Source organism: Aotus nancymaae, unplaced genomic scaffold (assembly GCF_030222135.1).
Source record: "Aotus nancymaae isolate 86718 unplaced genomic scaffold, 86718_ANA_hifiasm-v0.15.2.pri h1tg000064l_1, whole genome shotgun sequence".
NCBI classification, from domain to species: Eukaryota; Metazoa; Chordata; class Mammalia; order Primates; family Aotidae; genus Aotus; species Aotus nancymaae.
In genome coordinates, this window is record NW_026988479.1 from 15206660 (window position 1) to 15234303 (window position 27644).

At 46.9% G+C, this 27644-nt stretch overlaps 2 protein-coding genes across 2 annotated transcripts in view; one reads left to right on the forward strand and one right to left on the reverse strand.

The window, feature by feature from the left end:
- The window catches only part of CYSTM1 (cysteine rich transmembrane module containing 1), a 72825-nt gene extending 63678 nt beyond the window's left edge, over positions 1-9147 (forward strand). Inside the window, exon 3 of the mRNA XM_012471822.2 lies at positions 8667-9147. Within this exon, the coding sequence (XP_012327245.1) occupies positions 8667-8773 (107 nt within the window). The 3' untranslated portion in view covers positions 8774-9147. The remainder of the gene's footprint in view (positions 1-8666) is intronic.
- A 954-nt stretch (positions 9148-10101) lies between these two features.
- PFDN1 (prefoldin subunit 1) overlaps positions 10102-27644 on the reverse strand; it is a 60686-nt gene continuing 43143 nt past the window's right edge. Inside the window, exon 4 of the mRNA XM_012471724.2 lies at positions 10102-11086. Coding sequence (XP_012327147.1) covers positions 11003-11086 — 84 coding nt within the window. The 3' untranslated portion in view covers positions 10102-11002. The remainder of the gene's footprint in view (positions 11087-27644) is intronic.

A 27644-nucleotide genomic window follows, 5' to 3' on the forward strand; every position in this document is an offset into this window, starting at 1 on the left:
AGGCGCCAGCAAAACCGCCACACCGGCCACAAGAGTCGCTCTGGCGACCCATGGGGCTCCTCCACTGGGAATCTCCTGGTCCGTGAGCAACAAATATTCGTCTGAAAGTGTGGCGTCCTCTCGTTCTCTGCACTTTCACTGGGAGCTACGTGCCCGAGCTGCTAGTGATCAGCCATCTTGGATCTCTCTCTGCTACTGTTTTCTAAAGTGGCTTTGGCATCATGCGTTCCTATCAGTAATGAATGAGAGTTCCAGTGGCTCTGCATTCTTGCCAGTACTTGATATTGTCAGTAATTTTTATTTTAGCCATTCTGATTGTATGTAGTAGTATTTCATTGTGATTTTGTGTTTTCCTAATAGTGATGAAGTCGTGCGCATATTTGCTCTCCCTATATCCTCTTTGGTAAAGTGTTTTTTCGTCTTTTATCCACTTTTAAATTGAGTTGTTGTCTTACTGTGGACTTTTGAGAGTTGTCATGTATTTTAGATACAAGTCTTCTGTTGGCTGTGATTTGCACATATTTTCTCTTAAGTTTGTAACCTGTCTTTTCATCCCCTTAACAGTGTCTTCCATGGAGAAAAAGTTTTCATTGTGATGAAGTCCAGTTTCTTCATTTTTTATTTTATGGATCATGCTTTTGGTGTCAGTCTAAGGACTCTTTGCCTAACCCTATGTCATGAAGATGCTTTTCTATGTTTTCTTCAAAATATTTTATAGTTTTATGTTTTACATTGAGATCTATAATCCATTTTGAGTTAATTTTTGTATAAAATGTGAGGTTTAAAATGATTGAGGGTTTTCATGAGGTGTTTTGCATACTATACTTAATATTTTTCAAAATGCTTTCTCCAGTGAATTGCTTTTGCTTATGTGTCGAACCAGTCAGCCATGTTTGCGTGGGTCTGTTATTATCTTCATTCCATTCCTTTGATCTATGTGTCCATTTGCCAGTACTATCAACTGTCTTGACTATATAGCTTTATATTAATTCTTGTTTTAGTCATTTTAGTTCTCTTGCCTTTCCATGAATTTTAGAATTTGTTTATCTTTACCTATTAAAAACTCCTGCTGGGATTTTTACTGATATTGCATTAAATCTATAGGTCTTCATGACAGTTAATGGATATTTAAGTGGGATTGGTTGCTCACCCTTACATGCTGTAATCTTTAATGATGGAAGGCAGCCTGCCCATTCACTTGCTGTGTTGTGATTATTCCAGAGTTAAAGCTCCTAGTGTATGATTACATTGGTGTCTTTGGAAGTCTGGCAGTAAATGAAGTATACTATTCATTAAATTGGGTAGGAACAGCCATTACAAGATGGCCAGTATGTTGAGGGACTTGTTATGGTCTGAGTCATGGCCAGGTTATGCTCTGAGTCAGATCAGCCACCATCATTCACAACTGTGGTCTCTCTGTGCCTCATTTCTGAGCAGGTCATCAGCAAGATCACACAGTGTTTGCCTCCACTGGAGAATCCTCCCTCCCTTGAGGTCTTTACACCGTCATCACAGGGTCATAGAATTGTCATGTACTAGGTGTGATTAGGTTCTCTAGATTTTCCTTAATTTCTTCTGCCTGGTATAACAGCCTCATTCATAATTATTCCTCCAAAAGCTGCATTAGGGATATGTTCATGATATATGTCATGATATAATGAATTGCTTCCTCCTCCTACTGTAGTAATGTTACCCATGACATTGGGTTTTCAGCACCAGAAAAACATTTTGTCCTCTTCCCAAGTGTATTCTGGAGCTTCTTATACTTATCGACCTCTTCCTCCCCTTTGATTTTGACAGTGACATCTTCTCCGCCTCACACTGTGGTCCTTTGGTCTATCTGAGGCAATGGCACCACAGGACTGGACTCTGGCGGAGGAGCAGGTGCTGAGGAACTGCTTATGTACTCATCCTGTCCCAGTACTCTTCCCCATTACTGCCCTTCAGTCCCCCACTAGGTAAAAGTAAAACTGCTCTCTATTCTAAACCAAATACAAAACAGTTTGTTTCTAAGGCCTGTCTTCCCCTCAGGGCTGTATAAGATTGCTTGCTAAAGTCTTGTATGAGGGAAAGGGGCCATTGCCCCTGTATACTATTTGAGATTCCCTTTTTTATTTCCTTCTCTCACCAGTATGAGAAGCTCTTGGTTTTCTCCTCAGGTTTACACAAATATAGTGAATTATTTAAGTCTGAATTAAATTATTATCTGTGCATCTTTTATCTTTTATAAACTCATCTGGATAGAATCCCTCCTCTCCACATCAAGCTGTTGAGCCCCACAGTCAGCTTGTGGCATTTCTGTGGATATGCGGGTCCTTGCAGTCTTGTGGCTTGGATTGCTCCATCACGCAAAACCGCATGATGTTTTGCAAGACCAAGCTTTGTACATGCAGCTGGACCAGCAAAGAGGAAGTATGTGCTGCCCCAGCACAGCGGGCACCTCAGTTTTTCAGCAGTGCTATAAACATAGACCATGGCCTAGAAAATTATTGAAAATAGCATTTGAAATGTACTATATGATCTTACTATTTAAGAAACTGTACAATGAAACTTACCTCTCTGTAAATTAAGGGTTTATATTTTTGACCTGTCTTAATGATAACCTTTGTTCTCATTACAACATTTTCCTGTGTTATCTAAGGCAGTAGCTGTACAACTCTGTCTTCCTTCTCATCCTTTAGAAGACGAAGCAGAGGCTCAGAGAAGTCCAGTGTCTTACTTGAAACTATCCAGCTCTGGAAGAACAGAGCCAGGACCTCAGCTGGGGTCTGCCCAATTCCCAAGTTGGTGGTAGGGACATGGGGAAGGTGGGCCCTGGTTTTAACCACTTCTTCTGTTGGTCATAGTTTTTTTAAAACCCTTATTTTCTCTATTTTATTTAAATGAGGTGATAATCTTCTTGTAAGAGTGACATGGTCTTTACTGGAAAATACCAAGCACTTCTGGATCTCCAGCCACTTCCCCAGGAATTGTCAGCTTCTAGCACTGGAACTGAGTTACACACGAGGGAGGCTGACACGCACCTGGGTGCTCCTTCACACACGCCTTGCTTGGGCTCCTCAGCAGCCACTCCTTCTTCCGCACCCTCACGTGGAAGGTGGAGGTGTGGCGGGTGGGGGCTGAGGGGCCTTTCACTCTGATGTGACTGTGGACAGAATTCACTCTGTATCTCAGTTGACTCCTGGACCAAGTCGTTCTGAGGCGATGGGCCCTGACTCTCCTTGGGACACTCTAAACAGGGAGGGAGAGGTCCAGATTTGGACCTAACACACAGATCTTGGATTTAGAAGGGGAACAGGGGCACAGAGAATAGGGAGGCCTTTCATTCCCTTGATGCGTAGCCACATTTCAGGTCACATGCAGCCCAGATGCTATCTGATTTGAACCGAGCCTGATCTTGATGTGCAGTGAGCACTGGGCCAGGAGGCAGGAGGGTGCAGTGACAGGCCAGGACCTGCCTTTAATTCACCATGTGACCTCAGTGAAGCTATTTCCCTTTGAGCTCAGCATCCTCTTCTTACCAAAAAATGACTGCCCAAGGTGGTCCCCAAGGCAGTTCTGACTGTAGTCCTGGCATCTGAGAAGTTCTCAATTGTCTCAGTATTGACAGTCAACCCTGTCCTAGTGGTCCTAGCAGCTCTCGCCCAAGGATGAGACTACAGAGGGGGCTGGCAGTGCAGCCTTGTCAGGCTGGCCCAGCTTGTCCAGATCTACTAGATGGTTTTTATTGATTATCCAAAAATTGTGCTATTGGGTCTACTGTTCACAGGATTGATTGGGGGTAGGCAGGGCTAAAGTGCAAGCAGACCCTGTGGTTGAGCCCAGGGTAGACATGGGATGGGCCCAGGGCTCATCTAGAAGATGACCCATTCACTTGGGGCTCCCTAGGCTTCTTGGGAGGCTTGGTCTTAGCCTTGGGATAGCTGCTTGGTTTTGTCAAGGTCAGCCTCCCTCCCAGGATGGTGGCAAATGCACTTCTGAAGACCTATGAGCAAAGACCCATACACAGCTCAGCAAGCCCTCACCCTTTCCAGACCGATCCATGTAAACACCCACACCTGTCCAGAGAGCAATGGCTGACTGAATGCTTGTTGAGTTGGGCTGCAGTCAGCTGAGGCACGGTTTGATGGGTCAGTGGGTTGGCCAGCTCCTGATCTGTTTCACCTTGGAGTGGGTATTTTGGGACCCAGCTTTACAGAAGAGCCAGGCCAGAGCTGAAGCTGCAGGAAAAGCAGGCAGGAGGAGTAGGGCAGGAAGAGAGGCTCAAGAGGCCCGGGAAAGGCTCTGAGCTTAGGAGGCAAAGGCAGCTGCTGTTGTGGAGCCTGAGTCAAGGCTGTGCCGATTCTGTCAGCTCCATATCTGCTTCTCTGTAGAAGAGGATCCTGGAAAGTGAAAGAGGTTCCTAACTCCTCCTGTCTTACCTTTCAAAGACTCCAGTGAAAACAAGAGACCCATGATCGCCTCTGCCCAGATAACCTCGAAGGACAGAAGCTAGGCTAGTCCCTCTGCTATTCCTGGTCATCCCTTCGCCTATCACTCTCCTGCTCAGCACACAGACCTGGTGCTCACTGGGCTTGAAAAGAGGCACAGTGGCGTTGCCCTTAGGACATTTTGTTCTCATCGGTGCAGCCCGTTTGTGCTGGGGAATAAACAATCCCACTGCACTTGCACATCCAAGGAAAGCTGAACTGAAGCCATAACAAGTTGCATTCTCCTCTCTCTCTCCCCGCCCCACCTCCCTCCCTACCCACCAGGAGCCATCTCATAGCTGTCTTGAGGTTTTTACTTATTTGGAAAATGCTTAAAGATTTCCCCCTCCCTTCCTGCCTCTGCATCTGAGCAGTAAAAGGGCTTTATGGATCCTCTGAAACCTCCTGGAAGGCTGGCTGGCCTCCTTCTGTCGGTCTAGATGCCCAATGTGGGGCAAGGGCAGTTGAGCAAAGACTACAGGTCCTCCTCCACCTGGCAAAGCCATCATCTCCCCTGGTGGCACTTCTTGGAAGGTGCTGTGACTGTAGTTGTCTTAGCAGTTGAGGGCCAGCCCTGGGTGCCTATCACTGGTCTGGGCCGTAAGGAGCCAAGGTGCTGCTGCTTCACTCCTGGAGCAAGAAGGCTGTGGGCATCAAAACCCTCTGGGAGGCTCTGGTCTTTCTGTTTGCCTTTCCTGCGTAGCTCTCTTGGGTTGGAACTGGTACAGACATGCACAAACAAGAAGGACCTAATAAGGCTCAATTACCACATCAAGGCACTCGATTAATCATTCACAAAGTCTGAGCCGTGCAGGTGAAGGTTTCAGGTGCCAGAATGGGACTGACTGAGAATAAGAGCCTTCACCTGAGGCTTGTACTCACATTTCCTGCGGGTCATCCTGCCCTGACCTCTATGGGGACTGGAGCCCCACTTGCCCACTGCCTGCTCGGAACCAGGTTTCTGAGTAGCCCATGTGAATGTCACCTCTGGGGCTATACAATACAGTAGTCCTAGATTCTGGAACCAAGGGGACGACTGATTGGTGTGTCTGGTGGCCAAGGTTGCAGTGGGCATTGGTGGCCCCAGAGAAGACCACAGGGCTTGGTGGACATTGTCCATCTATCTTTTCTGCTTCCAGCTTGAAGGCAAGGAGGTGGGAGGTGCCCCTGCCAGAAGCTGCTCAGCTCTTCCCAAAGCTGCTATGCATCTGATACCCGGGCTTCCTGGGCCTTTCTGACCTAGCCTGGGCTTCTAGGCCACACCTGTTTGCTCACAGGCCTCTCCCTGCACATTCCCCACCCCACACTTGTGCTTGCATCCATGTGACAAAGCTCTGGGTGCCTGCCCCTCTGCAGGCCCTACACCAGGCTGGGGCTGAGAATACTGAGGGTTGGTTCAAAGGGCAGATAAGAGGCAAGCCAGTGAAGGGACCCCCACTCCACCTTTAGTTCCCTGGGAATAGTCTCTTCTTGCCTGGGGCCGGTTGAATAGGGTGGTAACTAGATAGCGAATGAGGGGTGAGCCTTTTGACACTGATGCTTATGGAAGGAAGCCAATGCTTAAGACTCTGACCCCATCAGGAGCTGGAACCCAGCCCCTATCCCTAGACTGGCCACAGGGGGGCACTTGATCTCCAAGAAGCGGCTCGATCAGAGCACTGACAGCGGGCACCAGAACCTCTTCTCAGGTTGGGCCCTGACAGCTGCTGACTGGTCTGGAAACGTGGTGCCTGTTCCCACCCCAACCCCTCCACTGCTCTTTTAACCCCTCTCCTTTTTCTCCTTCTTTTTAAAAAGGTTTATATTTTTAATATTTACAGAAGTTGAGAGAAGAGTTGCCGAGGTTCTGTCCTCAGCTAAAGGTGAAAAGGTCCTAAGGGTTTGGGGGAACTTGGTGCTCCAGGAAATAAGACTCAGGTTTCTAAGGTATGTGTGGGCACTCAGTGCCCCGTCATGGCTGTCACAGCCCTATGGTTTGAAGTCCTCCATTTTGTAGCTGCCGTTTCTAACCTCTGTCAGCGTTGTCTGGGAGTAATGTGCTCAAGTCCCCAGTTTCCCACGTTTCCGAGTATGTTATGTGAAAGCCCCGGCAAGGACGGACCTGATTAAACTGGAGGAGAAAGGTGGAGCAAGCAAGACTAGGACATTTTTGTTTCCCCAGCTAAGCTGCCTGAGGTTCAGTGGCTCCAACAGGAGAGAAAGGCATGGCCGCCGCCTCAGCCCTGTCCCTGGAGGCTGGGGAGAAGGGGAAGCAGTGAGGAGACTGACTGATGTCCTGATGCCCATACCCTACACGGTGGTCATGAAGACTGAGTGGTCCCGTGTCCAGAAGGCCCTCAGCACAGGTCCTGGCGCTTGCAAATACCTCAATAAATGGTAGCTTAAGAGAGTTCTATGGGGCCTCTCCCACTGCAGCCAGCCTCCAGCTGAGTCTCTGGCCTGAAGCCCGGGATGGCCTTCACATGAATCAAGCAGGCTATTTCTGGAGCTGGCAGGGGAGGGGGCTTTCTGTCCCAGGGGCAGGCAAGCCAATCCCGTGACAGGGAGAGCATAGGGAAGAGGTTATTCAAGGCGACCTGCATGCCATTGTATTCTGGTTTCCCTGTCCAGAGTTGCCCATGCAGGATCCTGTGGTGAGCAGGCCATCCAGGCAGATGGAAGGGACAGTCTGCCTGGGGCTTTCCTGCTGCAGTGACCCCAGGGTCTGGGGTGCCCAGGCTGCAGTGGGCAGGTTAGGCTCTAGCTGGGTGTGAGGAAAGATTTTGCTGTAGCCCCAGTCACCTCTGTTCTCTTTCTGGTCCCTTGTCTATCCCAGTTAGGCCCAAGCAAGCCTGGCTTGCCAGAGGCTTTAGAGCCATAAAGGCCTGGGTCCAGATCCTGCCCTTGCCTCTGCCTAGTCACGTGTGCTTCAACAAGAGACCTAACCTCTCTAAGCCTCGAACTCCACAGGCAGTGACTTCAAGGTTGCTGTGAAGACGAAATGAGGTACTGGACCTTAGGAGGCCTCAGAATAAATGGGTCATTCATCCTCTCCCTTTGAGCAGGCTTTCCTGGTAAAGGGTCATCTAAACCCAGCCCTGTGTTGCTGAAGAGGGCCAAATGAAAGTGGGCTGGGATTAAACCTTTGCCACAAGAGAAGGAAAAGGAACATGTCCGTGCAGCGGAGGACAGCTGATATAATGAGAGGACCTGGAAAATCTACTAACCTATCCAGCACACTCTGTAATAGCGAAGACACCAGGCTCCAGAGAGAGGGGCTGCCAAGAGAGAGGTCTCAAAACAGATACAAAACACAAAAAGGAAACCGCCAAAGGACTAGTTTAATTGATAAGATTTATGCATTTATGAACTCTGGAAAAATGAAAAATGCTTACTGCTTATGAATTTGATGATAGTGGTTGGTTGGAGATTTTTTTTTTCCAGTGGCCACAGATTGACTAGCAGCCATTTAAAATATGTCCTTATGGGAAGAGAAGCTAATGCCTGCCTCAAGTTAGCTGACAAGTAGCAGGTAGTTGGGGTTCTTCTTGACCTGTGGATTTGCTTAGCACTCAGATCTCTTGATAGAGCATTAGCCCTGACAGGACTCAGGTTTCCGACTCCATTTGGAGGAAAAGTGAGCATCCCAGGCTCGGGAAGACACCACACAGGCTCCAGCTGCCCCATACCACTCGGCCAGGTTTTCATCCCTGCCTTTCTTCATCCTTTCTATCAAGGTATAGAGGTCAGGGGCAATTCTGAAATTGTGTATTGACCAGGAGTGAAAAACCAGGGCTCTTGATTATTCTTTGAGGGTTTAAAGCCCTCTTTTAAAGGAGATTTTAATTCCTTTTCCTCTGTTACTCTTGGGTGATGGCTCAGTTGTATCCCAAGAAATGCCCGCCAGTCCCCCTGCAGGGGGAGGACATGCTACCTGGTTATAAAGTTATCTAAGTAGGGTTGGCCATTCTGCAAGTTCCATAGTACTTGTCCCTGTGAGGGTGAGAGTGTCCTGAGTCTGGAATGGAGAGAGAAAGCAGCTGAGCTGAGTCACCCTCCCTCCATTCAGCAGCAGCAATGGCAGGAGCATGAAGATCTTGTCAGCCTGCCCTATGGCTTCCCCCTGCTGTAGCCTTCCCGTGGTCCTGGGAGGCTAACTTTGCAAGGCCTGGGGTTTGTACCAGTCCATTCTCACCCTCTTGCCCCTTCTCCCTCCAGTGTATGTGGTAGAAGACCAAAGAAGAGATGATCTGGGACCATCCACCTGCCTCACAGCCTGCTGGACTGCTCTCTGTTGCTGCTGTCTCTGGGACATGCTCACCTGACCAGCCCAGCCATCCAGTCCTGCCAGCTCTGCCACCACCTCTGATAGGTGTGCCTATCCCCGTCTCTTCTGATTGCTGTAACAAATGACTAGCTCCGCACAGACACCTCTACCTTCAGCACCATGGGGTTCTAGATTAGTGGGGGTTGCTGCTGTTTAATTCAGTGACTTGATCTTTTTAATGTCCAAAATCCATTTCTTATTGATCTTTAAAGATGTGCTAAATAACTTTTTTTTGGCCAAAGGCTTAGTGGTGAAATATATATTTATAATTTTTAAATTATACATTCAAGGTAGTGGCCAAACGTAATACACCATGGAATGATTTCTCTGCTAACAACACCCTGTATGTTTCAATAAATTTGTCCAAAGCTCGACTGTCTAAATGATTCCAGGTCTAAGCTAAGCCCCCTTGAGTCTGTGCTTCTGTCTCCTAGACTGTTGCCATTTCCCACTAGTCACCTGCTCACTAAGGCTTATAAAATGCGGGTATCTCAGCTAGTGGTCACCATCCAGTATATGACCAGCAGCCAGTCTAACTAACTAACTTTTTATTCTGGTGGTGATGCAAACACTGCAGGTGCTACAAGGAAGGATGGTTCTGAGGCCAGGTGTCCTCCAGCCGGGTGATGGGCTCCTGGTCCAGCTAGCAGTTTCCCCCAGTCTCACTCAAAGATGGGCTCAGGGAGGAGTATTTGCCACGACAACTTACACCTGCCTTTACCCAGAGCCTAGGAAAGGGCCTTTTGGTAACCAGGGGCTGCCCCTGGAGTGGCTTCCAGGCCTGCTCCCTGGAAACCCAGGATCCTACAATCACATGGGGCCATACCAGAGGTTTTTCCTCACTGTCCTCTCCCACCCCTCACCCCAACTAGTCAACCGTGCCACTCATCTCATCTTTGGCCACAGGGTGGCGCCGGGATGCCATAGCAGCAAGCCTGATTTTCCTCCTTCAGCTGGTCCACCCAGCCCAGCTGGCCAGAGAGGCTGCAGCTGACAGCTCCCTGCCGACTCTGCCTTCCCTCCGAAGCAGTGGATGTGCTGATAAATGTTTACCAAGCTCTCTTTAAAAAAACAAAAAAAAAAAACTCAGCCATGTTTTGTAGCATGTCCTATGTCTTATTTCTGTGGTGTAAGTGTTCCCACCGTGCCATGGCTGATTTCAAGTTACCAATGTGATGTCACCGACTGGAGCTGGGAAGAGCAGCACAGGACCTGCCATCATGTGGGATTTCTGCCACCCAGACACAATAGGTCCAGCCCCACAGATCACAGTCAGTGCATAGATAGATAGATAGAGCACAATCACGGTCAAATGTAGTAATATAATTAGGGATGAGTTTTGAATATTTATTGTCCTCGTTTTTAACCTAATTTGCACATTTACATAATTATAATGGCTGTGTTTAACAACTGGCTTGCAACAAAATTCTTAAAAATTGAATAATTGGCCCACCTGGGCTGGGACGAGCCAGCTGGCGCATACTGCTGCCCTCAGCCTCTAGGAGACCTCAGGATTACAGCGTCCATCTTATGATATTGGCCTGAAGGAGACAGTCTTGGAGGTGCTGCTGACTGCTGAACTTCCTTTTGGAATGTATGGGAGAAGGCAGGAAAAGGAATCTTGAGGCAGACTGCCATCCAGGGACTGCTATCCTGTTCACTTATTCAGCTGTGAATGTCAGTGTTCTTTCTTCCTCTTCTGTCTACTACATGCAGGCCCGGAAGCTGAGAGGTTAGTCAAAGGTACAGGAAGGGAAAAGAGAAAAGGGCAAGAGCCCATCCCCCAAGGAAGGAAGGGCTCCAATGCAGAGGGAGCAGGAGCTGAGGTGGAGACAGCCACTGCCTCTCTAACCCTCTGTTCCATCCCTCAGCTCAAGAAAAGCAGGCTTAGCAGAATGCACACTTTTTATTGGTCTGGCTGTCATGCCTAGTGGAAAGCTCAGGCAGAGCTTCCTATCTGCCCTGGCTCCCATCTTCCCTTTCCTGGGAGTTCATTGCACACCCTGAGAGGAAAGAGTGTCCTGGGCCAAGGTGGGAGGTAAAGCCAGGGTAAAAACTCCAGGGCTGGGAAGCAAAAGGGGCTCAGGGTGATGCAGAAAATGTGACGTTGCCAGGCCATCCAGATGAAGTGTCCATGGGGCAGAGGAGGAGCTGTTTCCCTGCAGAGACTCCTCTGCCCCCACCAGGAATGGGAGGGGCAAGAGGAAGACCTTCCCCGAGAGGCTCCCTACTGGGCCCTTCGTGCCATCAGCATCTCCCTGATGTTGTCCTCAGCTTCCTTAACGCTCCGCTCCAGGTAGGACTTTTTCTGCTGCAATATGAGAGACAGACAAAGGTTAGGACCAGAGTGAATGGGCCAGGCTGGAAGATGCAGCTTTTATGTCCAGTGGTTAGGCTTTTCCTTTGTGACCGGTAACTTTCAGGAGCATAATGGGAGCCAGGTACACACACCTGGCCACAGTGCTCCCCCCACCTCTGAACCCATGGGCAACAGGGAGGAGATGGCTTTGGTACAGGAAGCAAAAGCATTATGTGGAAGACAGGCAGTAAGTAGCACTCTTCCCCCAGAAGGAAGCAGACTCTAAAAAACAGGCGTCTTGGTACGTGAAGTTATCCCAGACAGACAAAGGCCAGGAAATTCCAGGACAAAGCTCCTGTCCTATAACAGACTATCTCCTCTCAAGGTTTTCCACGGTCTGGGCCAGGCTTCTGTAGCCACCACAGCTATAAAATGGACGGTACATGCTCTGCCCCATCCAACAGGAATATGGGCTGCTGTGAGGGCTGTAGGGCTGTCTCACGTCACACTGAGTGGGTGAGTCAGGAGGCAATCTGCTTTTCTAATGAGACTGCTGCCTGCCAGGAATTCAGGACACTGACACACCGCGGAAAGCAGACCTTTTGGAGGCTTACCTTCTAACCCATCTGGGTCCTGAATTTAAAATCTCAGCTTAGACAATGAATTTTCACTACTTTCAGGAGCCAGGATTACAAAGATTAGTCAAAGGAAATGATGTCTGTACATTATTTGCCCTGTGCTCATCCCAGAAGTTACGGCGATTTTACCACTGGTCCTTGCCCTGAGGACATAGTTGTGGCTGTATTCCCAGTTAACAGACATGAAATGAAGCCTCCCTTTTTGAGGAATACTATTCACGTCCTGAGATAATACTCAGAATTATCACACCTCCCAGGACACAGCTGACTGAGCCACACTGGAACTAGTAATGCAGTCACCCGGGCAGTCCAGGTGCAGCCGAGGCCCTTCTCTCACCTCAACCCCCTTCGCCCAAGCACCTGTTGATTCTGTTCCACCACTAAAGTGCCCACAGGACTCAGGGAAGCAGGGAGAGGCTGAGGCAGAGGCCAGGTGAGCTCTCCGTCCAATTAGTTGTTTAGTTGTTTGTTTGTATGCTTTATTTATTTATTTTTGAGACAAGGTCTCAGCTCAGAACACAATGGTACAATCAAGGCTCACTATAGCCTCTACCTCCCACCTCAGCCCAAATAGCTGGGACTCTAGGTGCACAGGGACTACAGGTGTGCACCACCATGACCAGCTAATTTTTTATTTTTTGTAGAAATGAGGTCTCACTGTATTGCCCAGGCTAATCTCAAACTCCTAGACTCAAGCAATCCTCCCTCCTTGGTCTCCCAAAGTGCTGGGACTATAGGCGTGAGCCACCGCACCTGGCCACTTATTAGATGATACATTAAAAGGCTTTTTCCTACAGAAGCCAAATGTGGCATACACAAATCTTTATCAGTTCTTCTGTGAACCTCTGATTCCTATCTGTCCTCTCTCCTTGCTTCAAATTTCCTTAAGGCTACAAAGAGCCCTCTTTATTCATCTCCCATCTGTCTAAGTTGCACACAATTCCTTGTGACACAACAGGAGCTCCCTGAGAACTCCTGGTGGCCAGACACCGTGGCTCCCACCTGTAATGTCAGCACTTTGGGAGGCCAAGGCGGGTGGATCACCTGAGGCCAGGAGTTCAAGACCAGCCTGGCCAACATGGCGAAACTCCCTATCTCTGCAAAACATTAGCCAGGTGTGATGGAGAGCACCTGTAATCCCAGTCACTTGGGAGGCTGAGGCAGAAGAATCACTTGAACCTGGGAGGTGGAGGCTGCAGTGAGCTGAGATCATGCCATCGCACTCCAGCCTGGGAAACAAGAGCAAAACTCCAATTCATGGTGACCGTGATAACAATTCAATTCAATGCCCACAAATGTATATTATTACTAAGGAATTTTAATTACATTGCTAGGCCAGATATAGTCCTATCACTGTGATATCAAAGTGGGAACTTAAACTTCCTTTGATAAACAACTCTTTTTTTGAGATGGAGTCTCGCACTGTCGCCCTGTTGCACAGTGTCGCACTGTTGCAATGAGGTATCAGCTCATTGCAACCTCTGCCTCCCGGGTTCACACGATTCTCCTGACTCAATCTCCCAAGCAGCTGGGATTACAGGTGCACACCACCATGCCAGGCTAATTTTTTGTATTTTTAGTAGAGACAAGGTATCACTATGTTCTCCAGGCTGGTCTCAAACTCCTGACCTCCTGACCCACCCACCTCGGCCTCCCAAAGTGCTGGGCTTACAGGCGTGAACCACCTCGCCCTACAGATAAACAGCTCTTAGACTTTTAACTGGTGAGCTGAAAAAAGGCAAATACTAGTAAGCCCTGACAGACACTAAACAATGTATGTTCAATGGGTGTTGCACAGAGGGGAGCAACAGCTTGGCAGCACACACCACCTGGGCACCCTGTGGACCCCATGGGAATGCAGGGGAAAGGCAAGTGGAATAAGCCTGCTTCTCCTGCAAAAGTCAGCCAGGGCCCAAGGACTCTGGTCTGTTGCATTCAGTCTCTGCCAACTTGCTGCCACAGCTGGCAAAACCATAAACTTGGAACATCAGCAAGAGCTCTTCAGCCCTCCCACCCAGGCCAAACTCAGGCTGTGACTCTCAGCTTTAAAAATTCCTTATTCTGTAAGATCTCTGTCTTCTAACACTTGCATGAATTTTACCACTGCATATCCTCAAGTCTTCAGGTTTCCAAACAATGATGCAAATTAACATATCTATCTATGTTTTTGTTTCTAGAGATGTGGTCTTGTTATGTTGCCCAGGCTGGCCTCAAACTCCTGGGCTCAAGCAATCCTCTTGCCTTAGAGGCATGTGCCACTGTGCTGGCTTCATCTATAAATCTTTAATTAGTTTAAATAAACACAATAGACATTTCTTTAAAAAAAAAAAAAATTCCTGACATCCCTAACATAGTGGACCTTTCTAACTGTATTTCAATAATTCCTGTCTCAGTCCTCAAGCATATTTAAGCCCAGAAGACTCTCATCATAATCAAACTCAGACCAAGGCACCTGTTGTGGGTTAAACTGAGTTTGACAAAAAGATATCCTGAGGTTCTAATCTCTGGTAATTTGGAAAGAGGATCTTTGCATATGTAACTAAATTGAGATGAGGTCATATTGCATTAGGGTGGGCCCTGAATCCAATCATGAGTGTCCAAACAAGGCCATGTGAAGACAGGGACACATGCAGAGGAAAAACACTGTGCTGACGAAGATGAAGACGGGAAACACAACTACAAGTGAAGGAATGAATGCCAGGGTCTGTGGGCAGCCACCAGAAGCTGGAAGAGGCAGGGGCAGGCTCTCCCCTCGACCCTTCACAGGGAGCGTACCCTGCAGCACCTTGCATTTGTTGGGCTTCTGGCCTTCAGAACTGTGAGAGAATACATTTTTGTTGTTTGAAGCCATCAATTTGTGATAATTTGTTATGCAAGTAGAAAACCAACACAATACCTGAAATGAGGGATGCCCCCAGAGGTCAATTCTACCACAATTATTTGGGGATAAGTATGATCCTAGCTTATAAAATTTTAGAGACAGTTGCCCAGGCCTCTGCAATTCAGTGTGGTCAGAGCCATGGCGGGATGGGTCCTGTGAGTCCAGAAGAACCTCGGGAGAGCTTCTGTCTCCAGGGGTGTCTTAGTCTGTTTGTGTTGCTCTAAAGGAATACCTGAGGTTGGGTACTTTATGAAGAAAAGAAATTTAGCCCACAGTTCTGTGGGCTATACAAGCATGGCACAACATCTGCTTCTGGAGAGGGTTTCTGGCTGCTTGTGGTAGAAGACGAAGGGGAGCCGCCTGTGCAGAAATCATGTGGCCAGAGAGGAAACGAGAGAGGAGGTGCCAAGCTCTTTGCAACAGCCAGTTACCGAAGGAACTAAGCGTGAGAAGTCACTCACTCCCATGAGAACGGCACCAAGCCATACATGAGAAACCCGCCCCCACAATCCAAACACCTCCCACCAGGTCCCTCCTTCAAGACTGGGGATCAAACTTTTTTGGGGGGGATGTCCTGAGGGACCGAATTTCAACACGAGACCTGGCAGGGGGCAAACAAACCATACGCACATCACAGCAGGGGCATCCTTCATTTCCAGTGCGGTGCTGTGCTCTTGGGTAAGGGCACTAATGCCATTTAAAGGGCTCCAGCCTCATGACCTACTCACCTCCCAAATGGCCCGACCTCCTCACACCATCACCTCAGGAGTTAGGATTTCAACTATGACTTTAGGGAGGAACCAATGTTCACACCATAGTATTTTTCAACTTCCAAAAAGCCATGCACGCATGGTCTTGGTTTCAGCTAAGCCTCCGACCTCACCTCCAACAGCTCTTCTCCGTCACTCCTTCAGCTCCAGCCACACCAGCCTCCCGTGCTGCTCCTCCAATCCACCAGGTATGTTCCTGCCTGGGCTTGGCCTTTGATGTGCTCTCTGTATAGAAGTTCTCTTCCCCAGATATTCACATTACTCATTCCCTCACTTCCTTCAGGGCTTTCTCAAATGTCACCTTATCTGCAAGGCCTTCTCGAGTTCATGCTGCTGGATACTCCTCACCTTGAGTCTTCTCCAGAGCTCTCTCCACCACAGGAAGTAGTAACTGTCTGCCTTCCCTTATGAGAAGGAAAGGTCCACAAGGGCCAGACTTTGTTCTGTCACCTGATGCAGTCCCGCTGTCTAGAAAAATGGCTGGTACATCACAGGAACTCAACGCTTGCTGCATAAAGTGCTTTAGTGTGGGAAATGATGCCTTACTGATGTACACACACTTTTTAGTTTTTCCTCCCAACTTGAATAATCAAGAGACGCCCACCAGAGGAACCAAAGGCAGAAACTGACCATTTTCCTTCAAGGTGGTCTTCAGCTTTCGGCATTGCCCTCTCACCCCTGCCCCTGGATATATACAGATTTAAAACTCCAACCTATCACTACAAACAACGTCAAGTATTTAAGGTGATGAATATGTTAACCAGCTTGATTTAGTTATTCTGCATTGTATTTATTTATTTATTTATTGTGAGACAAAGTCTTGCTCTGTCACTCAGGCTAGAGTGCAGTGGTGCAATCTGGGCTCACCTGCAAACTCCACCTCCCAAGTTTAAGCAGTTCTCCCATCTCAGCCTCCTGAGTAGCTGGGATTACAGGCAAGTACCACCACGTCCGGCTAATTTTTGTATTTTTTGTAGAGATGGGATTTTACCATGTTGGCCAGGCTGGTCTCGAACTCCTGGGCTCAAATGACCTGCCCACCTCAGCCTCCCAAAGTGATGGGATTACAGGCGTGAGCCACTGCACCCAGCCCACATTATATTTATAAATCATAACAATACTTTTACCTCATAAATTTACACAATTAAAAAATATTGATTTGTAACATCACAGATCCCAATGGGGGCTTAGGATCTGGCCTTGCTTCCACAAAAAGAACAGGCCCTAACAGTTAGGTTTTTATGCTTTATCAGGTCAACTGGCAACACTGAAAAACAAACCGCCCCAATTTCCCATGTCCTGGACTCTGAAATCCTTGAGGAACTGCTCTATCCCATGTCAGACTAGGGCTGCCAGGAGCTACACGGGGACAATGACCACTGTGTGAGATCCAGGAGGCATCTGAAATCCACACTCAGCACCAGCAGTCCTGGGAAGGCATGTGCTGGCCTCACTGCAGCATCTTTCTGTCTAGCCAAGCAACTTCCCTTAGAATGCTTTCACCAGGAAAGTCTCTAGTGGCATCAAACCACAAAGCTCTGGGTGCAGCGACATTCTTGTGGGCCCTTGTCCTGATGACAAACTCTGAGATTTCCTGTGGGGCTGAGCCCGGCTGGGGAAATGACATTGTTGGAGTTATTGCTCATCAGCCTGAGGTTCTTTTTTCTGGGAGTCAGACTGAGGGGCTGGTGTTTCATTCTCATCCTCTTACCAAGAAAAGAGGCTCCAGTCCCTAGAACTTTCCTGATATGACACAGTCTCTCAAATAGACTCCTGAGGTAATGCATCTTGTGACGCTATCTCCACAGACTTTTTTCTTTTCTTAGGAACTTTGTCTCCAGCTCTCCTTCTCTAAATTAGTTTTTTTCCTCTCTCTCTCTCTTTCTTTCCTATTTGTCCTGCCTTGGAGTATAGAAAAGAGTTTTCTCCTCTCTGACGCTCTATTTTCCCATTTGTAAGATGAGGATTTGGGTAATACCAGTGTGTCCCTCCAGCCCCACCTCCACTCCCACTTTTACTTTAGCCATACAACACTTTCTTCAAGTGAACTCTTGCCTTAAAGACTAAAACAAAATAGGTGAAATGGAGCTCAGAGGAGAGGGGCGCCATAGTATGGACGTGTACAGGTACTTTAATCTGAATAAAAGTAGCCCTGCTGGCTCATCTCCTGCCCTCCAATCCAGGCTTCAGAGGCAGACAAGGCAGACTTAGGTCCCCTTCTGTTCCTGATATTCTGTGAGAGCTGAGTCCTCAGAGACCCTCTGCTGGGAGTCATGGTTTCTGACCCTGAATGTGACCTGCCTTGGTCACATACTTCTCCCTTGTGCTAAATCCACAGCATCCAGCTCCTGGAGACCACCACCAACTTCAAGCTCTACTATCAATCAAAAACAGCGAAGGCAAGGCCATCTTCTCACTGTCTCTACCATGACTTCCAAATTAAAAACCCAAAACCTCACTCATTCTCATGTTTGCTCACTGGCAGATCTGTAAAATGGTCACAGGGTGCCAGCTGCCCACAACGGGGATGTTTGGCAAGAGGACAAGAACTCACTGCGGCCTGAAGAGGCATGTCTTCACAGGGGACAAGGGTCGGAAGAAGGCAGGGGAAACAAGACAGAAAACAGAAAAAAAGACAACGAGAAGACACAGAGAAGTCAGGATAGAAAATGGGACAGCACGGGCACGGCTGCCGCAGGCAGGGGCAGCGCAGAGCCCTGAGTGCACACGTGCCCTGCGCTGCCGGCCTGGATGGGTGAGGAGCAAAACCTGACACCTGAGAGACAGGTCTAAGCAGTCCACGGACACGCCCACTTGTAAACGAATCTGGGCGCATCCACTGCACTAGAGGACACAGCTAAGTATGGTAACCGCTGAGCTACACCGCTGGGAGACAAATCAAAGAAAGAGAAAGCAACCTCAGACATGGAGCAAGAGAAGAAAGAGAAATCTCGGAAGGAGTTACTGTCCCAGCATCTTCTAGATACTTTAGAAACATCCTTTAGAAAAAAAAAAAAGAAAGAAGGAAGTATCCTTCAGATATTTCAGAGGTCTTTCTGCTGAAGGACAGGGACAAAAGACTTGCTTCAGCTGAGCCCTGACCTGTTTTTCTCCCAGGTGTCCTTTTACCTGCTGCCAGACTGACACTGCTACCATATGGGGTCAGACTCCCAAACCCCATCTATGATCACATACTGACTAGCACCCCCAACTCGGTCTGCCAAGACGAACCCCTACACCACTCAAGCACCTTACAGCAGATATACACAAGGGGAAAAAATTCTTCTGCAAACAACGGTGTTTAGCCGCTCAGTCCCCCTCAGGTTTAGGTGATCTCTATCTACTGTTGCCCTCCCTAACACATCAGCTTCACGTAAGTCCCAGCCTACCAGACAACCTGCGAAAGACCAGGTAGAAAACTTAGAGCAAAGCACAGAGCCAGGAGGAGCAACTGTCCCAATGCATATGGTGCTGATTAAGCCTCAGCCAAAGAATCACTACCATCTGCAGGCACCAGGTGTAAAAAGGATGACGACAAGCTAGCAAATCATCTCAAGCGATGGGCAGCTGAAGTTGCGGGGGCGGTGACATTTGGTTCAGCAAAGCTTAAGGAAAGGAGGAATCTGGTCAGTACCTTAACTATTGAAAGCAATGGCTCTCCAAGTGCAGTCCTCTCCCAGCAGCGTCAGCATCACCTGCAAACTTATTACAAGTGCACATTCTTGTGCCCCAACCCAGACCCACTGAATCAGAAACCCTAGTGATGGAGTCCGGCAATCTGTGTTTTTACAAGTCCTCCAGGTGGTTGTGATGCATGCTGAAGTTTGAGACTCAAACTTTTTGTTCTAAATCAGGAATCCGCAAACTTTTTCTATAAAGGGCCAGATAATAAATATTTTAGGCTTTCACTGTGGGGTTATCTTTGTTGCAACTACTCAGCTCTGCCACTGTAGCACAAAAGCAGTCAGACAATGTGTAAACAGATGAGTGTGGTGCAGATGAATGGGCACAGCTATGCTCTGAAAGCACAGAAAAAGGCAGTAAGCTGGATGTGGTGGGCAGGCAGTGGTTTGTCAGTCTCTGTTTCTTAAAAAGATGGAGCTTTAATGGGTAGGGCTGACAGCAGTTAGAGATTTTTAAATTTCACTGAAAGCTGCCAAGTAAAAGCATACATTTCCATTCGTCCATCCTTCCATCCATTCACTCAGCTCACTGCCAAACCATTTCCCCTCCTTCATCCTTCACAAACCCTGGTCCTTGAAGCTCATGGCATCATGTTTTACCACCGGCCTCCCCCTCCTTGTTGCTGAAATCTACTAGTATCCTGGGCACTATCCCTCATCGTCGGTGGCTCCCTGTCTTCCTTTCCACCACTGCTGTACCATTCAAGGTGACTTCAACAAGAATGTAGATGACCCATCCAATACCATGGCCTCCTCTCTCCTCACAATTTTATGGTTACCCCACCTCAGCCACCTGGTCCATGGTCATGCCCTAGTTCTTTTCAACACTACAAGCTGCACACCTCTGAAATGTCAATTTCACCACCACTACCTCATATTCTTCCAGGTCACTTCTATCTGATACTCTCACTCAGCGCTTCTTCAACCTTGTCACTCAGAGAGTTGTTCATTATCCATTATGCTTCCATGGCCTTCTCCCTTCCTACCCAGCTTTGCTTACACAGTCCATCATTTATATTTATTCTCCTTATAAATACCCTCTCGGCAATGTCCCTCTCTCCCTCTGCTGCGCTTACCTGGGAAAATGGCAACCCAGGTTAAACTCAACCATCTACCCACTCCATGCTTCACCTGAATGGCTGAATGTTGCTGGAGGAAAATGCTAAACTGTGCTGAATGGTCGCACTTTAAATTCAGGGCCATGAATCCCGAATGGGCACTATGGAAATTCTATTAAACTCCTTTAATGTGTTCACTGTCTGCTCTCAACATAACATTTCATGCTTTGTCTTGTCTCCTAAATCTCCTCTCCCTTCTCCCCCCAGCTGAGAAAATAAATCTGATGAGAACTCTCTTATCTTCCCATCACCAAATCTACTAACTGTATGTATAGTCTCTTCTTTCTCTACTGTTAAAATTGATAACATCCCTGTACTGTGTTTTTAAAGAAATCAAAATACAACCCTGCACTTCGCAGGGCCAAGGTGGGAGGATCACTTGAGGTAAGGAGTTTGAGACCAGTTGGCCCTTGGGCTGTAATTTACTTGAACCCTGGCCTAGAATATCACCCACCTATTAGTGAGACTCCATCTCACAAAAATAAAAAATCAGCCCGGCATGGTGGTGCACGTTTGTAGTCCCAGCTACTCGGAAAGCTAAGGTGGGAGGATCACTTGAGTCCAGGAGGTCGAGGCTGCAGTGAGCCGTGATCACGCCACTGCACTCGAGCCTGGGTGACAGAGCGAGGCCCTGTCCCACAAAAACACACACACGACCCTTCCACTTAGACACTGATTTCATCCCCACATACCTTCTCAGAAACTTGACTACTACCATTAACCTTCCTTTCTTCTTAATCTTCTATTTCTTTCTCTGCAAGATCCTTCTTGGTGAGGCCAATCACTTAAAAACCCTTTCTTTACCTCTCTATCCTCCATTAAGTACTGCCTCTTTTCTTCCTCCTCCTTTTAGCAAAACTTCTTGAATCAGTTTTCTGAGGCAGCTACCTCTCCTGCCTTCCCTCCTATCTGCTCCTCAGACCTCTTCAATCACACTTCTACCTCCTCTAATGAACTGGCTATGATTCAAGTCCAGTGATCTCTATGGTGCCCAAAGCAGTGATTACTTCTCTGTCATCTTACTCAGCCTCTCAACAGCATTCAACACAGTTCTTGGAACACTTTCTCCTCCTAGCTTTCATGACACCACACTTCTATTCTCCTCCGACACACCTGGCTGCTCTTTCTAAGTTCTCCTTTGCTGACTACCTTCTGAAGGCAGCACTTCCCAAGAAGCTGTCCTGGAACTCCTCCTCTTCTCCCTATCTGCACTCTCTTAGAGACTCTCATCTCTTCCAGGTGCGGTGGCTCATGCCTATAATCCCAGCACTTTGGGAGGCCGAGGCGGGCAGATCACCTGAGGTCAGAAGTTCAAGATCAGCATGGAGAAACCCCATATCTACTAAAAATACAAAAATTAGCTGGGTGTGGTAATGCATGCCTGTAATCCCAGCCACTTGGGAGGCTGAGGCATAAGAATCGCTTGAACCCAGGAGGCAGATGTTGTAGTGAGCCGAGATCAGGCCACTGTACTCCAGCCTGGGTGGCAGAGCAAGACTCCATCTCACAACAACAACAATAAAAAAACCAAAACTCTAATCTCATCTCATAGCTATAAACATTATTATGACTCCAAATTTGTATCTCCAACCCTACCTCCCCTTAATTCCAGATTTAACCTATCCATTTGTTTATAAAACATATCCTCTTGGATGTCAAACCCAGACTTTAAACATGTTTAAAACAAACACAACTGATTTATACTAACCCCCGCCCTCACCCCTCCCTGTCTTCCCCATCTCAGTGAATGGCACTCACCCAACTGCTCAAAGTAAAAATCAAAATGACAAAAAAAAAAAAAAAAAAAAAAAATTGGAGCTATCCCTGACATTTTTCAACAATGACCCTACATGGCACATCCCTGATTTTTCTTCTTTTCCTCAAACCCCACATCTTCCATCCAATCCATAAGCAAATCTTATTAGCTTACTTCCAAATATATTCCCAAAGACTGCTCTTGTTTCTGTCTAGTGCCACTGCCCCCATCCCAGTCCAAGCCTCTATCATCTTTTGCCTGGAGGTGTGTCATGGACACTCTCACAATGAATCAAGTTAGCCTCTGCTCAAAAAGCCTCTAATAGTTTCACCTCACACTTAGAAAATAAGCCAGACTCTTGGCTGGGCGAGGTGGCTCATGCCTGTAATCCCAGCACTTTGGGAGGCCAAAGTGGGCAGATCACCTGAGGTCAGGAGTTGGAGACCAGCCTGACAACATGGTGAAATCCCGTCTCTACTAAAAATACAAAAATTAGCCGGGCATGGTGGGACGCGCTTGTAGTCCCAGCTACTCGGGAGGCTAAAGAAGGAGAATCGCTCGAACCCAGGAGTCAGAGGTTGCAGTGAGCCGAGATGGTGCCACTGCACTCCAGCCTGGGTGACAGACAGGACCCTGTCTCAAAAAAAGAAAAAAGAAAAGAAAACAAGCCAGACTCTCTAACTGAGGTGATCAGGCTCCACATGGCCTCACTCCTGCCAACCCCTCCAGCTTCATTACTGCTCTGTCTCCCTTTCACTTGCCTAAACAGCTCCAGCAGACTTATTTCTGTCTTAAGAGAGGAATATCCCTCTGTGTAATATTTCACTGTGCCCTCCACCTGGAACGTTCTTCCTTGAGATACTTTTTTTTTTTTTTTTTGAGACAAAGCATCCCTCTTGTTGCCCAGGCTGGAGTGCGATGGCGCAATCTCAGCTCACTATAACCTCTGCCTCCCGGGTTCAAGTGATTCTAATGTCTCAGCCTCCAGAGTAGCTGGGTTTACAGGCGCATGCCACCATGCCCAGCTAATTTTTGCATCTGTAGTAGAGATGGGGTTTCATCATATTGTCAGGCTGGGCTCAAACTCCTCACCTCATGATCTGCCCACCTCGGCCTCCCAAAATGCTGGGATTCCAGGCATAAGCCACCGAGCCTGGCCTCTTGTTTCTTTCTTTATTGTCTGTATCTCAGTGTAAGCTCCAAAGAGTAGGAATCACGTCTGATTTGATTAATGCTATACCCCTAGCACCAAGAACTGGCACATAATTCATCTAACCAACGTGTATTGGGCACTCAGCATTCCAAAGAGCACCAAGAGTAGAGCAGCAAACAAAGCACACACTGATCCCTGGAGATTATACTGCTGCAGGACACACAGACATTCAACTACCATTTAACAAGGGATCTGAGGGAAAGCACGGTCTTTAATAGAGCAAACATCTGATGGAATCAAGGAAATCACAGAGGTACTTGTGAACTTAGCTCTGAAGGAAGAGCAGGAATTAACAAGAGGAGAGGTGAGAGTGGGGAGAGAGTAATTCCAGATAAACAGAGCACAGCAAGTTGGGAGAACTGAATGTCAACCACGGAGACTGAAGCACAGAGAGAGAAAGGGTGAGAATACAGACAGAGGAGGCTGGTGAGGCTGAGTCAGATCACTTGGGGTCTTAAGGCACATTAAAGTCTTGGAATTTATCTTGAAGGCAATGGAACACCACTGGGTTTTAAGCAGGAGAGCAAAAGTCAAATTTCCATTGAAAAGAATCTCACTCAGCTGAAGCACAGAGAATGAATGAGAACAGAGCTTCCCACAGAATGTCTTATGAGTCATGAATGGATAACAGATGTGCCCAAGATATTGATCCCTCACAGTCCCTGGAGTGGCTGGGCGGGTCCAGGGCAGCCAGAACACCCCTGGGCAGCTGCCTCCAACATTGAGCACCTTTGTCCAGTTACCCAGTGAATTGTGCAAATACAATTTTCTGAGTGCTGTACTATTAAAAAAAAAAAAAAGCCTGGGAAGTACTGGATTAGAGAACACAAGCATGAATGTTGGAAATCTATTAGGAGGCCACTGCAATCGTCTTGGAAAGAGATGATAGTATCTTAGTGGTGACAATGGAGATAGAGGAGAGCAGATAGATTTTTTAAATATTCAGGAGGAAAATCAACAAGAGGACTCCACCACACCCTTCATCATAACCTTCATTAGGCGACAGAAGCTGGGAGGAGGATGCCCAGTTTGGGCTTGCACACTGGCTCGAGGTTGCTGCCTCTCACCGAGAGAAGAAATGCAGGAGGAGGACCCGGTATGGAAGGGAAGATTCTGAGCTGTTTTGGACATAGTGGGTTTAAGGTACCTGTGAGACATCCAAATGAGATGTGAAAAACTAGATTGGCTCTGGAGTTCGTGGGAGAAATCTGGGCTAGGGATATAATTTTGCATGGAGGTGGTACTTGAAGTCATAAGAATGGATGAAATTCCCAAGGAAAGAATAGAGAATAAGAGGACTTAGCCTTGAAGAAATTCAACATTTAAAGACTGGTAGGAAGAGGAGGAACTCATAAATAATTCTAAGAAGGAGGGAAATAAGTGTCATAGAAACCCAGAGGAGAGTAGTTCAGGAAAAAGAAGGAGGTCACTAGAAATCACTGGATATGTTCAAATAGGAAGAGTGACAACACGTCAGAAATGGTTAGGGGCTGGAAAGTGCAGCACTACTTAAAAAAGTTGAGACCTAACCCTAACTCCATGAAGGAAAACTAGCTGACATTTTAACTGTTACAGATGAGCCTCAAGAACATGTAATGCAGTGTCAGGACAAATAATGTTAACTCCTATCTTCAGTGAGACATTGGGCTTTGTGTAGGTCCAACGCAAGGGTTGTAGAAGCCTCAATATAATGATGCCCAAGCAAACGATTACTGTTTCCCAGTGTGCATTACTTTTCTTCTGTTTTGCCAACATCAGAAAGTCAAGTGCTCTTCAATGAAACGGACTAAAGGAACCGTCAAAACTCTACAACTCTTTCAAAGAAGCAAAAACAACAACAAAATAACCAGTTAGTCCCAATATTTCAGTTTGTCTTTAGTTTGTCCTAATCTTACAGCAGCAAGAGGATCAAATCAACAGTGTTTACAGTGGAGTTTGGCCTGTAGGCATGGTAAAGGAGGAGGTGAATAAGGGTGTGCCTGCTGAGAGAGGAAATAAGGGTGACACCTTGCATTCTTGGAAGTGGAGGTGTAACTGACGCAACTGTGGGGGCAAGACTGACATGCAGGTATGTGTGGCTACCGCCTAAAGTCAATCCTGATCCTGCTCTCTGCTCCAAGCAATTCCTATTTTCTTTCAACTCAACAACAACAAAGACAGATATTTCCTCAAAGAAGATACATTATTGGCCAAAGCGCACATGAAAAGCTGTTCAACATTATTATCATTACAAAAATGCAAATTTTAAAAATAACAATGATAGACTATACCAACTAGGATGACTATAATCAAAAACCGGCCGGATGCAGTGTTGCACACCTGTAATCCCAGCACTTTGGAAGGCTAACATGGGAGAATCGCTTAAGCTCAGGAATTCGAGACCAGCCTGGGCATCACAGTGAGATCTCCGTCTCTAGTAAAAATATAAAAACATAAAATAAGGGTTGGCAAAGATGTGGAGAAACTAGAACCCTCATATATTGCTGGTGGTATAAAACAGTGCAGCTGCTATGGAAAAGTTTGGTAGTTACTTAAGTTAAAACATAAAAGTACCGTATGAGCCAGCTATTCCACTCTGACATACACACCCAAGAAAAAGTAAAACAGGTATTCAAACAAAAACTTGTAAATGTTCATAGCACCATTATTTACAACAACCAAAAAGTGGAAACAACCTAAATATCCATCAACTGCTAAACGGCTAAACAAAATACGGTATATCCATACAATGGAATATTAGTCAGACATAAAAACAAGTGAAGTACTAATACCTGCTATAACATGAATGAACCTTGAGACATTAAGCTAAGTGAAAGAAGCCAGGCACAAAAAGCCACACACTGGATGATCCACTTATAAAATCCATTTTGGATCCATATATCCAAAACAGGCAAATCTGCAGAGATAAATAGAAAACAGATTCACAGTTGCCAGGTGCTGAGGGTAGGAGGGAATGGGTGGTCTCGCTGCTTTATAGCTAAGTTTCTTCCGGGGGCGATAAAAATGTTCTAGAATTAGGCAGTGGTGATTATACAACACTGTGAATTTTATGTTATGTGAATTTTACCCCACTTAAAAAAATAATAATAACTCCTATTCTTCTCAAAATGCTGCACCACAAGGGAAAAAGACACTGGCCAGGCGCAGTGGCTCACACCTGTAATTCCAGCACTTTGGGAGGCCGACGTGGGCAGATCACTTGAGGTCAGGAGTTGGAGACCAGCCTGGCCAACATGGTAAAACCCCATCTCCACTAAAAACACAAAAATTAGCTGGGCCTGGTGGCACACGACTGTAATCCCAGCTACTCAGGAGGCTGAGGCAGGAGAATCGCTTGAACCCAGGAGGCAGAGGTTGCAGTGAGCCGAGATTGCACCACAGCACTCCAGCCTGTGGGACAGAGTGAGAATTTACCTCAAGGAAAAAAAAAAAAAAATAGACAGGACATTAAAAAAAAAAAAAAAAAAGACAGGACATTAGGTCTCTGTGTCTGAATACAGGCATGGCAAGTAATGAATTATTTTCACCAGCAACTCAGTCTGTACTCCACCCAAAAACTTACAGATGCAAACTGACCAGGGTAAAATAAACTGCCATATTAATTTCTAAAAACTAATGTGGTAAGCAAAAGCACTAAGCATTTAGATTTATGAGTTAATAAGATACTGTGGGAGAGCCAATGAACAAACAAGAGTAAAAGTTCTATGTGATCACATTACTACTTTCCAATCAAGTAACATATTTACACAACTAAAAAAATAGAGATATGGCAACCGGAAACCCATAAAAGGACCTGGAGACAGTGAAAACAAGCAAGAGCTCAAAGCCACAGCAAGCACAGCTGCATGACTCATAGGCACCTCCTTGGCTGATTTGTATGGGTCAGCGGAGGGCAGAATTGGAGGACTACAAATATACTCCGATATCAAAGGGATATTTATAAAGCTTTCCAAAAACCTCGGCTGTCTTTTCACTAAGAAAGATAAAAGGATAATTCATAGTTATACCTGTTAATATCACCCGAGAAAATGCTGTCCTCCAACTCGAAGTTAAATTTATAGGTAAGATAAGCAACCCAGGACCTTTGCTCATAGCTCTGGGTGTTCTGAGGGGTATTGAGAGGTCAGTTCCACCTCACCCAGTGACACTCCTCCATCCGGGGTGATACAGGGCTCAGATCATGATGAAATCACTCCACAGACCAAACGTCACAGCTGCCCAGCTGCCACTTGTCCCCAACTCCACACCTACCAAGTTACCATAGAACTGGGGTAAACAGAGAATTTAATATGCTAATAGCACTGATCTAATAGCTGACATAACACCAATTACATTTTTAATGACATAGGAGTAATAAAAGAGTCCTTGGCATACTTCTCTTTGCAAACATGACTCAAAGGGTGGTTTTCCTTTTGCCCTTTCTTCAATTTCCAGATGCCAGGCCATTTAGAAGCCACTTAACTCTTTACTCAGAGCTGGTATTCGGGGGAGGGGTTATCATTTTATAAGAA